Raw genomic sequence first — 12165 nt, forward strand, 5'->3', positions numbered from 1 at the left:
GTAGGGTGTCCCTTGCTTCCTGGTGTCTGTCATTTGCCAGCTCATTCCACTGGGCATCTTCTCCTTTGCTTTTCCCTCTGCCCATCCACCCTCATTAAACCTGCATCTAGTGGGCTGTGATGTAGACTCAGCATAGAGAGTTGACTGATAGTGAGGCATCCCTGCTGGCTCTGGGTGTCCCTGCCCTAAACTAAGGAGTCGGTTTTCTAGATGGTGGGGGCTCTTGGCACAGGTCCCCACAGTTTGGGGCTATACTTGGAGCATTTGTAGTGTCACGGGGCCTTGGGTGGCACCGGAGCAGTGAAGCTCTTGGAATGTCAAGTACGTAAATGTGTCTGAGAAGAAGAGCAAGAGTTGGAGGTTTAGAAAATGACACCAGGGTTAGGGTGGTAAGGAGAGAGAGCCTGAGCTGGAGCAGCATGTGGTACTGGACATGACATTAGAAGAGATAGGAGTTAGTGGTGGGAGGGATCAGGAAATGCAGGAGTTTTAGGACTAAGGTCAAGTCAGATGTCACTTTGTGGTGGAGGGAGCCCCAGTGGGTTTTTCTTTGTTTTGAGACAATGTCTCTCTTTGTAGCTCTGGCTGTCTTGGTACTCATTATGTAGACCAGCCTGGCCTTGAACTCTTCTTAGAGGTCTACCTGCTCACAGCCTGTTGAGTACTGGGATTAAAGGCATGTACCACCACAATGAGTTCCCACTAGATTTTTGTTGTGTTTTTAATTTTGATTTTCTTTATTTTACTTTTTTTTTTTTAATAAAGATTTTATATATATAGTGCTCTATCTGCATGTATAATTTAATGCCAATAGAGGGCATCAGATCCCACTGTAGATGGTTGTGAGCTGCTATGTAGTTGCTGGAAATTAAATTGAAGACCTCTGGAAGAGTCAACAGTGCTCTTAACCGCTTGAGTCATCTCTCTAGCTCTCTCTCTATTTTTTGAGACAGAGTTTCTCTGTGTAACACTGGCTGTCCTGGACCTCATTATGTAGACCAGACTGGCCTTGAACTCACAGAGATCCTCCTATGCCTTCTAAATGCTGGGATAAAAGGTGTGTGACATCATGCCTGGCTGGTGTAATTTTTTGTTTCTTTGGGTAGCCTTGGCTGTCCTGGAACTTGCTCTGTAGACCAGGTTGGCCTCAAACTCACAGAGATCCTCCTGCTTCTGTTTCCCCGAGTGCTGGGATTAAAGATGTGTACCACCACCACCTGGCTAATTTTTAAAATTTATTTTATGTGTATGAGTGTTTTGGCTGTGTGTGTATCTGTGTTACCAGATGTGTATGATGAGTGTTTGGTCCTGGTGGAAGCCAGACAAAGCTGTTGGATCCCCTGGGACTGGACTCACAACTACAGTTGGTTGTGAGCTGCCATGTAGGTGCTAGGCATCAAACCCAAGTCCTCTGGAAGAGCATCAAGTGCTCTTAGCCCCTGATCTATAACTCCTGCACCCTCAGTGGGTTATTAAGGAAACCTGGGGAGGGTACAGAAATTGAAGGGGACTTTGATTTCTCTTTTGGATTCCCTTCCTGGACACAGGACCCCCTGAGCCCAGTGCTGGATGTGGGGATGAAGGTGGGGCCTTCACCTTCTCTCTGCACCCACACCTATCCTGCACTCACTTCCTAGGTACCCTAGTGTAGCCTGTGAGATCCTGACCTCTGATGTGCCCCAGATCAATGATGCCCTGGGTGCGGATGAGTCCCTCCTGAACCGGCTCTATGGCTTCCTGCAGAGTGGTGACAGCCTCAACCCATTGCTTGCTAGCTTTTTCAGCAAGGTCATGGGCATTCTCATCAATCGCAAGACAGACCAGGTGCCTGCTGACTCAACATGTGGGTGAGAAGTAGGGAGGGGGTGGGTGTCAGAACTCTGTGCTATGACACAGCTTGTGCCCCCAGCTTGTGTCCTTCCTGCGCAAGAAAGATGACTTTGTGGACCTATTGCTGCGGCATATTGGCACCTCGGCCATCATGGACCTTCTGTTGCGCCTGCTTACTTGTGTGGAGCGGCCTCAATTGCGGCAGGATGTCTTCAATGTGAGGGGCCTACTCAGGAGGTGGCGTGGTGGAGTGGGATGGGCTGGCATATGGTTTAGGAACTTACCCTCTTCCTTCAGTGGCTCAACGAAGAAAAGATTGTCCAGCGGCTAATTGAGCAGATCCACCCATCAAAGGATGACAATGTGAGTGCCGGCTGACCTCCTCAAACTCTTATGTTCCACATCCCCTTTGTGCCTTAAAAGACGGGTAAGGGTGCTGCGGATGTGACTTAGTTGGTAGAGAGCTTGCTTAGGATTCATGAAGCCCTGGGAAACACACAAACCAGGTATAGCGGTACACACCTATAATCTCAGTTCTCTGGGACTGGAGGCAGGAGAAGTTTAAGAACATTCTTTGCTTCCTGGAAAGTTTGGGGTAAGCTTGGGTTACATGAGACTCTTTCTTGGCAGGGAGTCTTGTAGCATGGGTTAGTGCCTCATTCCTTTTCATGGCGGAATAATAAATCCCCCACGTTGTGGCTGTACCAAGCTTTGTTTTCCACTTAGCAGTTAATGAGTATGTGGTTGAGCAGTGTTGCATGTGCATACATCAATGTCTCCTTTCTGGAGGTTTTAGGTACTGACTTCCTCGTGATAGCATGCATCCCAGTGTCTGTGTGACTGCTCTTTTCTGTCTGAAAGGGGCTGGTGGCAAATGGTTAGCCTGTGCTGCATCCTTACTTGTTTCCACTTCCCCAGCAACATTCCAATGCATCCCAGTCCCTGTGTGACATCATCCGCCTCAGCCGGGAGCAGATGATCCAAGGCCAGGACAGTCCGGAGCCAGACCAGCTGTTGGCCACCTTGGAGAAGTGGGTTTGCAAGACCATTGCTGAGGCCTAGGGGGGGACCTGTCCTTGGGGAGTCCTGGCCCTCGACCCTTTACTCTGACTCCCCTTCCCTCAGGCAAGAGACCATTGAGCAGCTCCTGAGTAACATGTTTGAGGGAGAGCAGTGCCAGTCCGTCATTGTCAGTGGGATCCAAGTGCTGCTGACCCTCCTGGAGCCTAGGAGGCCAAGGTAGGGTGCCAGCTTGAGGTAGCACACTGCCCCTGCCTGCATCTGCAGTCCTTCCCTCAGAGCCTCAAGGTCTAGATGGCCATTGTGCAAAGATGTGGGTAGTCAGATATATGGTCCTTCCCCAGCCAGGCCTGACCTCTGCCCTGCTTGTCTGACCTGTCAAAGAACTCCAGGTGTTCAGGGCAGAAGACTGTGGTGTTCCTCTGGCCTGTTCTTGTGGCCTGTGTGGCACACTGTGCCTTCATCCTGCTCTCTCCACAGGTCTGACTCTGTGACCATGAACAACTTCTTTAGCAGCATGGATGGGCAGTTGGAGCTCCTGGCCCAGGGGGCCCTGGATAATGCAGTATCCAGTATGGGTGCCTTGCATGCCCTGCGTCCCCGGCTTGCCCGCTTCCATCAGCTCCTGCTTGAGCCTCCCAAGGTGGGAGACTGGTTGTTATGATTCTAGAGGGAAGTGGGGGTGGAAGAGAAGTACCCTGTGTGCACTAAGCATCCCTTGTTCCTGTGTAGCTGGAGCCTCTACAGATGACATGGGGCAGCCTGGTCCCACCACTGGGTAACACAAGGTTACATGTGGTCAAGCTCCTGGCCAGTGCTCTGAGTACCAACGCTGCTGCCTTGACACAGGAGCTCCTGGTGCTGGATGTGCCCAACACCTTACTGGTACAAGGGATAGGATCAGGGGCCAGGGAGGTGGAGATGTGGGCAGAACATTTCAGATATCAGCCCCTGTCCTCACTCCCTCAGGACCTCTTCTTCCACTATGTATTCAACAACTTCCTGCATGCTCAAGTGGAGGTGTGTGTGAGCGCCATGCTGAGTTCCGGGCCCCCTCCAGACAGCAGCTCTGAGACACCTGTCCCAAACCCTATCTTGAAACATGTAAGCTGGGGCTCATGTTCCCCTCCCTCTGGGGACCTGGTACCTTAGGACATACCATCCCAGAGGCCTCCCACTTGGAAGCATCAGTACCTAGGATGGGTGTGGGATACACAGTTGGGGAGAAATGGGTATATACTGAGGGCCAGTGAATGCTGTGACTTGGCAGTGGAGAGTAGGGATACTAGGAGCAAGTGAGGGGCTGAGCCTTGTGGGTGTCTGTGTACACTCCATGTGAGAAGTCAAAAACTCATGCTAGGTACAGTGGCCCACACCTTAATCCCAGACCTGGAGAGGAAGATCTCAACTTATGTGTCTAGCTTAGGCTACATAGTGAGATCCTATCTCAGGGGGAAAGAAAATAGGGCTTGGGCTGTAGCTCATTTGGTTAGTGCATGCCTAGGATGCATGAAGTTATGGATGGTCCCTAGCACAGCATAGCAAAGCAGGTGTGGTGATGCACTTGGGAGGATCAAAAGATTATAGTCATCTTTGACTAGTAAAAAGTTTAAGACTAGCCTGGGCTACATGAGACCCTGTATCAAAACGGGCGTTTAAAGCAAGCCAGGCACTGGCTCCCACCCTTTCTTCCTCTGCTTGCTTACAGGCCTGGGGCCTGGTGAAGTTTGCTTGCTGTGGAGAGGCCCTTCCCTGCTGCTGTTCTCTGAGTGTAGCTATCCCCAAGCCAACTCCTCTTTGCTCTCCTGCAGCTCCTTCAGCACTGCCGCCTGGTGGAGCGCATCCTGGTGTCCTGGGAGGAGAACGACCATGTGCAGTCAGTACTCGCCACTTCCTGTGGGGTGATAGGGCAGTGGGAGGATGGGTTGGGGGCCTGGGTAGCCCTGACGTCCGGCCTGTCACCCAGCTGTGATCTCCACTCTCAACCAGGTCTGGAGGGGGCCCAAGGAAAGGCTATATGGGCCACCTGACTCGGGTGGCCAATGCCGTGGTGCAGAATGCAGAACAGGGGCCCAATGCTGAACACCTGGGGCAGCTACTAAAGGGTGAGGCTTGGGGCTGGCTGGAGATGCAGCTTGCAGAGGTGGGTGTTGGAAGCTCAGGTTCTCCCACCTCACACTCTCCTGTTCCTGTACTCAGAGCTGCCAGAAGATCAGCAGCAGCGGTGGGAAGCCTTTGTGTCAGGACCCCTGGCTGAGACCAACAAGAAGAACACAGTAGATCTGGTGAGGCCTGATCTGGTATCTCACTCATGCCCCTACCTCCTCCAGCTGCTTGCCTTGCCCTCGTCTTGGGGCTTGAGCTGGCCCTGAGTACTCTCCATCATCCTGTCCCAGGTGAACACTCACCACCTGCACTCCTCCAGTGATGACGAGGATGACCGCCTCAAGGAGTTCAACTTCCCTGAGGAGGCTGTATTGCAGCAGGTGGACCTGGGCCTGTGGAGGTGGGAGGAGTTGGGAAGGGCAACTCCCTTCCAGCCCTGACCTCCATGACTCTTGTAGGCTTTCATGGACTTCCAGATGCAACGCATGACCTCAGCCTTCATTGACCACTTTGGCTTTAATGATGAGGAATTCGGGGAGCAGGAGGAAAGTGTGAAGTAAGTGTTTCTCGTATGAAGCTGGGGCTCTGCCTTGTGACGCATGTGCCACTGTGCTGCCTGTGTGGTCACAGTGCTGCCTAACCTCATGATGGTATATGTCTTGCATCTTTTCTTGAATGTTTATCTATTGGTACAGCCAGCAGCCTGTTTCTGGGCATACCCCAGCTGTGGCCTAAGACCCAGCTCTGGAGTTACCTTCCCTTCCCACAATGAAGGTCGTGAGAATGGGACATGAACATTCCTCATGGTGAGGATGGTGAGGATGGTAGGAATGATGCCTGAGTGAGAGAAGACAGTCTTGATGAAGTCTTGATGTTTCTAGGGAAAGTAGAACATGGTTGTCAGATGGCCGAACTCTGAGACTATGCAGTTGGGTGCAGGAGCTGGCCTTGGGGAGCATGGAGTGGACATCTGGGTCATCACTTGTGGTGGTCTGGGATGTTATCCCATTGGATGTTCTCCCATTTTGTAATACTTGCTGCCGCCCTTTGAGCAAGCTTATCAGCTATATACACCCACAGAGACAAAGTCCTGGGAATTAGCCAGACTGTGAGCCTTGTCAGGGTCCTTACGCTGAACATCTCTGGGTGCATTGTGGCGGACAGCAGTCTGCTGTGGCTTCAATGTCCGCTTAGGTACAGCCATGGAATCCTGTGTTTGCTGCTTCTCTGCTTAGTGTCTAGCCTTATTTTAGTCAGAGGCCTTTATTTGGTCCCTTGGGGAAGATGCTCAAGTGGAAACTTGACTCCATCCTCATGGGAGTGGGGCCGGTTTCTTGGTAGATGGAGTTAGGTAACTAGTTATACTTTTGAGACAAGGCTCTGTTCCTGCTTTTCCACCAAGATAAGTTACAAGGAAAACGAAGCTCTTCAGGGTTAGAGCAGGGAAGGTACCTAGTCAACATTGTCAGGGGAAGGTGTTCTGCAGTCCTGCTGGGGAGACCCCAAGTCTGCTGGGGGGCAGTGCAGTGTGGCAGCAGTTGGCTGGGCTGCTCCACTCTGGACTTGCTGAGAGCCTCAGCGCCTCGGTTTGGGGAATTTAGGACACTTCCCTTGTAGAGGGGTTGTAAGAATGGATTGCTGCTGAGTATTCATGAACCTGAGACAGCCCCGTGGGAAATAACCCCAACCTGTGTACACAATGTGGATCTGTGCATAGAGTGTTCTTACCATGTAAGGGTAGAAAGGCATCTCAGTAGAAAAAGCAAAAAGCCGGATGTGGTGGCACACTCTTGTAATTCCAGTACTTGGGAAGTAGAGGCAGGAGAATTAGGAGTTCAAGGTCATCCTCAGCTTTATAGTAAGTTCAGGACTAGTCTAGGTAGGCTCCATGAGACACTATCTCAAAACAAAAACTTGAAAAAGTGGCTAAAAGACAAAAAGTCACAGGCTCTGCTAGGAGGAGAATAAGCTGATGAGTTCTTTTAGAGAGCATGTGGATACTTGAGGTGTGCAGGTTTCATTTCATTTCTGTGGGGCTGTCCGGGAGAGAGTTGAACAAAGATGCCTGTGCACTGGGACAGTGCGAGGTACACATGGATGGCTTGTCACGTGCCCACTGTGAGGCGCTCCCTGCCGGCAGCACCTCCTGGGTAGTTCAGGTAGTTAAGTCTTCTTACTGGTATCCCACCCTCATGGTTGGGAGTGGTGGGGCCCTGGCAGCAGTGTGTTGTTTAATCTTCAAAAATGGTTATGTTCCCATGGTTAGCATTTGAACATACTGTAGGCTTATCAAAGGTCAGGGGTCATGTGTCAGCTACCACAGCCGGTACCTTTCCTCTGGTGGGGTCTGGCTGGGACGGCCTCCTTGAAGCAGTTTGCCTAATTGGCTCCCAGTGACATCTGTTTTCCAGGACTGGGCGGGCTACTGGCCCAGTGCCCTTCCCACTAGCACTTGCATCCTTGCAAGAAAGAGGGTGATGGTCACAGATCAAGGCCACAGACCCTGGCAGGAAGCGACAACGTTTCTGGTAGCAGTGAATGGTACTGGTGTAGTTGGAGCCCCTTCCAGAGTGTGGCGGGATAGGGTGTGTCTGGTGTAGGTGGAGCCCCTTCCAGAGTGTGGCGGGATAGGGTGTGTCTTACGGATGCCTTCGAGTTGTTTGCTTTGGTGCATGGTAGTTATGAACAGCAGATTGACACAGCCAGAGCTGCTGCTATCAGGAGACATGGGTGGATGTGTGAGCTTTTACAAACTAGGGTGTAGGTAAATCCTCAAAAACACGCTTCCAGGTAGATTCTGTTCCCTTGATTTTACAGATGATGAAATGAGATGTAGAAGTGCCAAGTGAGTCGCTGAGGCTACTCCACAGACAGACAGGATTCAGACCATCCTGCAGAGGTTCCTGCATGGCAGGTCACCTGAGTCCCTGTCTCTGAGCATCTGAAGGGAGCTGTGTTGTTTTGTCTTAACATTTATTTTAAGCTTATGTGTATGGATTTTGCCTGCATGTGTGTATGTGTACCACATGCATACAGTGCCTGCGGGGTCCAGACGAGGACGTAGAATCCCCAGGAATTGGAGTTATGGATGGTCATGAGCCACCACATGGGTGCTGGGAACTGAGTCCAGGCCCTCTGCAAGAGCACCAAGTGTTTTTGACCAGTGAGCCGCTTCTCCAGCCCCAGGAGCTGTGTTTTTATGTTTAGGGAGGAGATGCGGACACTTCCCTTTAGTGTGATTGTGCTGAGAATGTGTCCGTTAGGTTGACTTCCTTCTGTGACCTCAGAACGCTGTGAACCTTAGGGAGGAGGTGACTTGCACAGTAGTGAGGGTTGCTGTGTGAGAATACGTCTCACTGCATCTCTTTTTCCCAGTGCACCATTTGACAAGACTGCCAACATCACCTTCTCCTTAAATGCTGATGATGAGAATGTGAGTGCTCCCTGTCCTGTGGTGGTGGGTGAGAGGGTAGAGGGGTCACAAGCAGTACAGCATGTCCTCCTGCCCTGCGCTGCAGCCCAATGCCAACCTGCTTGAGATATGCTACAAGGACCGGATCCAGCAGTTCGATGATGAGGAAGAGGAGGAGGAGGAGGGCCAAGGCTCAGCAGAGTCAGATGGAGAATATGGTGCCTGGCAGGGCAGCCAGCCAGCGAGGGTGTCCCATGCAGGCCAGCCCCCTGGTGTCCGGTGAGTCTTCCTCCACCCTCCTACCTCCTAAGTTCCCACTGCTTGGGGATGTATGTACACTTAAACACACACACTCACACACACCAAATGCAGAGGTTTGTAAATGTGTTGGACTGAGGCTGGAGATGAGAAAAGTCAGCGTGTTGTGTGTTAGTTGGGTGGTTTCAATCACAAGTAGTAGAAACTCAGTTCAGATTAAGTTAGGCACAAAATGAAGAAGGCACCATTATTCATCTGTACTCCTGAGTTCAGATGGTGCCACACAAGCTTCCCTTTCTCCTCTTTCTGGAATGAGAGACGATGAAACCCCTCTCAAATTAGATTGTTTATCAGCTTTGTCTAGATAATTTTTTTCTTCCTTTTTTTTTTGTCTGATACTCAGTGTGATCAAATTAATTCGTGTCAGAACTTTTGCTGAGATGAACACCACCAATGCATGGCCTGCAGCACTAAGCTTTACCTCATGACTTGATCTGAAGAACGGTTATTTGTGTTAATTTTATAATTGATATGTAGCGCGCATACAGATAAATGTACAGACCTAGTGTTTGCAGCCAGATGGAAGCACTCAGTCAGAATCTAGAGCCAGCAGCAGGACCCACCCCCTCCCTCCCTCCGTGCCCTACATGGCTGCTATCCTCTCTGCCATGCAGCAGTGCCCATGACATCGTGCCCACTCTTTATAATCATACAGTATAGGGGAAGGGTCCTATATTTGAAGTACTTGTCATTAGAATGTTTTGAGGCAGCCTCCTGACTCTAGGAACACGTGTGTGTGCCACAACCCAGAGTTTTACTGTGGGTTTTTTTATTTATTATTATTATTATTTATTGTGTGGGTGCACAAGTGCCTGGGTGTGGTTGCGGGGTGTGTGTGTGTGTGTGTCTGTGTGTGTGTGTGTGCGCGTGTCAAAAGACAGCTTGCAGGAGTCACTCCTCTCCTTCCACAGTTTGGGCCCCAGAGATTGAACTCAGGTAGTCAGACTTGGTGGCAGGTGTCTTTATTTACTAAGCCATCTTGCTGGCTTGAATGCACATGCATAGACATTTGGACAGATTCCTTGTGCAAAATGGTAGATTTTTATTATGACATTTTAGTGTATGTTATTAACCTTTCTAACCCTCTCTATTCCCCCTCCCCTCTTCCCTACTAACTGCCTGCCCTCTTTTTGTGTCTTTGTAAACTCTAGCTTATTTCCCTTAACAGGATGGTCTCTGTTATCCTGCAAATATCATAATCTCATTCTTTATGGCTAAATAAAACTCAAACCTCTTTTTGTGTATAGATCACATTTTGTCTAGTCCTCTGTTGATGAACACTGAGGCTGATGTTATAACTCGGCATTGTAAATAGTGTTGTAATAAACAACTGTACAGGTGTCTTTGTTCTATGCTGACTTAGATTCCTTATGTGTATACCCAGAGCCACCTTACAGAGTGTAGCGGATCTAGTATTAGTTTAAAAAAAAAAAGCCCTCTCTCTCTCTTTTTTTTTTTTCCTTTCGAGACAGGATTTTTCTGTGTAGTTTTGGTGCCTGTCCTGGATCTTGCTCTGTAGACCAGGCTGGCCTTGAACTCACAGATATCCGCCTGGCTCTCCCTCCTGAGTGCTGGGACTAAAGACGTGCACCACCTCCGCCCGGCCTTCTCTATCTTTTTTTTACCCCACCTCAAGATTGTTGTTGTTGTTGTTGTTGAGACATATTGTCATATAGCCCAGGCTGGCTTAAACTTGCTGTGTATCTGAGGATGACCTTGAACTTCTGATCCTCCTGAGTGCTGGGATCACAGGCAGGCACTACCACAACCTGTTTATGCTTCTGTGTTCTTGTATTCTTCCTTTCTTCACTTTATTCTAATGAACTCACAAATAAAAGCATTGCATAGTGATTTAAGGAAGTCCCCCAGTCCCCACTCTGTACACCTCAGAGAAATTCCTCCGTGCAGTACGTGGACATGCAGAAGCTCTGGCACGTCACTTAGGGTTTTACCCCGACTACTGCCACTTGCTTTATTTTATGGTTCTTGCTACTTCAACACCTAGAACGCTGGGCTCACCTGCCTACCATGGGGGAAAGACAAACCGTGATGAAGCTGAGACCAGACAAAAATAGAGAGATTTGTAACGTCTTCCTGACTCAGGTCCTTTTTGCCTACATTCTGTCTTTCCTCATTACCTAATAGTCCCTCTTTTGCTCTCTTTTCTTTTTTTTTTTTTTTTTGGTTTTTTGAGACAGGGTTTCTCTGTGTAGCTTTGCGCCTTTCCTGGAACTCACTCTGTAGACCAGGCTGGCCTCAAACTCACAGAGATCCGCCTGCCTCTGCCTCCCGAGTGCTGGGATTAAAGGCGTGTACCACCACCGCCCGGCTGCTCTCTTTTCTAAATGTTACACTGTACTCACATTTATTATACCTGTTTACATATATGCTTTAGAAGGTAGGCTCTGCATAGGAGAGATGACGTGTTTTTTTTCTTTGAGTTTGGGTTACCCTAATCCTTTCTTCCTTTGTGTGTATAGGCAGTTGGGATTTTCTTCATGGCTACACACTGTGTCATAAGCATTCAGACTATTTTTAGAACAGCCAAGGGTGCTAGGTGTTGTTCTCAGGATATGGCAATGGTGTTTGCTGGCATTTCTAGCTGGAGGAAAGGCATAGTAGATCTTGTATTCTGGGGATGACCCAAGGGGTGGACAGGCCTGTGTGTTTGGTGACACTGGTGACAGAGGTGACTTGAGAGTTGGTGCTTCATCTCTGCTTGTGGGTGTGACTGAGTCTAGTTCTCGGTGACTCAGACTTCTCCAGCGTTTTCATACCCCTGGTTTCCTGGACCTCTCTGAGGCCTCTGTTCCCCACCATCTTTTGTTGTCATCTGCTCTGGTTCTGGGCTGGGGTTGGGGAAGTGGGTTGGTAGGCTATCCCTATATGCTCTCCTAATGAGTTGGTGTCTGAGGCAGGAGTGGAGGAAGCACAGACAGCGAGGATGACGAGGAGGATGAGGAAGAAGAGGATGAGGATGAGGGGGCTGGCCAGGCCATCTCTGGAAGGACCAGCCCTTCCTCCTTCCCCAGCCCCAGCCCTCAGCCTTCTGGTACGTGTTTGGTGGCTTGTGCTCAGGTGTACATGGAGTGTCTGCCTGCTTTAAGCTCACCTTCTATCCATGTTCTCTTACCTCTGCCAACAGGCCCAAGTTGGACAGCCACCTTTGACCCAGTGCCTATGGATGCCCCAACAGGACCCTCAGTTTCCAAGGAGGCAGACATGTCCTCCACCCAGATCCTGACCAGCCCTCCAGCCCACGATGCCCCACAGCTCAGGTGTGGATGAGCAGGGCAGGGAGGCGGGTGCAGGTCTCATCTGGGGGGTACTCCCACCTCCTCGTCCTCTCTTAGGCTTGGGTGTGACCACAGCCAAACCTTCAAGCTCCTCTCTTACCTTCTAGGTCTCAGGACCCCACACCCCCCTCAGCACCTCAGGAAGTCACAGATAGCAGCAAAGTAGCAGAGCCCTTGGGTGAG

At 50.1% G+C, this 12165-nt stretch overlaps 1 protein-coding gene across 4 annotated transcripts in view; it reads left to right on the forward strand.

Annotated features, from left to right (window-relative positions):
• The window catches only part of Ppp6r1 (protein phosphatase 6 regulatory subunit 1), a 31293-nt gene that overhangs the window by 2082 nt on the left and 17046 nt on the right, over positions 1–12165 (forward strand). For all 4 annotated transcript variants that reach the window (XM_052712018.1, XM_052712017.1, XM_052712019.1 and 1 more), the window contains exons 2-19: positions 1638–1824; positions 1910–2047; positions 2128–2193; positions 2749–2861; positions 2956–3069; positions 3331–3493; positions 3583–3735; positions 3820–3954; positions 4662–4726; positions 4840–4955; positions 5050–5135; positions 5247–5336; positions 5415–5512; positions 8332–8389; positions 8475–8647; positions 11605–11738; positions 11832–11964; positions 12090–12160. In XM_052712018.1, the coding sequence (XP_052567978.1) occupies positions 1638–1824; positions 1910–2047; positions 2128–2193; positions 2749–2861; positions 2956–3069; positions 3331–3493; positions 3583–3735; positions 3820–3954; positions 4662–4726; positions 4840–4955; positions 5050–5135; positions 5247–5336; positions 5415–5512; positions 8332–8389; positions 8475–8647; positions 11605–11738; positions 11832–11964; positions 12090–12160 (2093 nt within the window). The remainder of the gene's footprint in view (positions 1–1637; positions 1825–1909; positions 2048–2127; positions 2194–2748; positions 2862–2955; positions 3070–3330; positions 3494–3582; positions 3736–3819; positions 3955–4661; positions 4727–4839; positions 4956–5049; positions 5136–5246; positions 5337–5414; positions 5513–8331; positions 8390–8474; positions 8648–11604; positions 11739–11831; positions 11965–12089; positions 12161–12165) is intronic.

The sequence above is a fragment of the Peromyscus californicus genome, unplaced genomic scaffold (assembly GCF_007827085.1).
Source record: "Peromyscus californicus insignis strain IS unplaced genomic scaffold, ASM782708v3 Scaffold_4__1_contigs__length_199733344, whole genome shotgun sequence".
NCBI classification, from domain to species: Eukaryota; Metazoa; Chordata; class Mammalia; order Rodentia; family Cricetidae; genus Peromyscus; species Peromyscus californicus.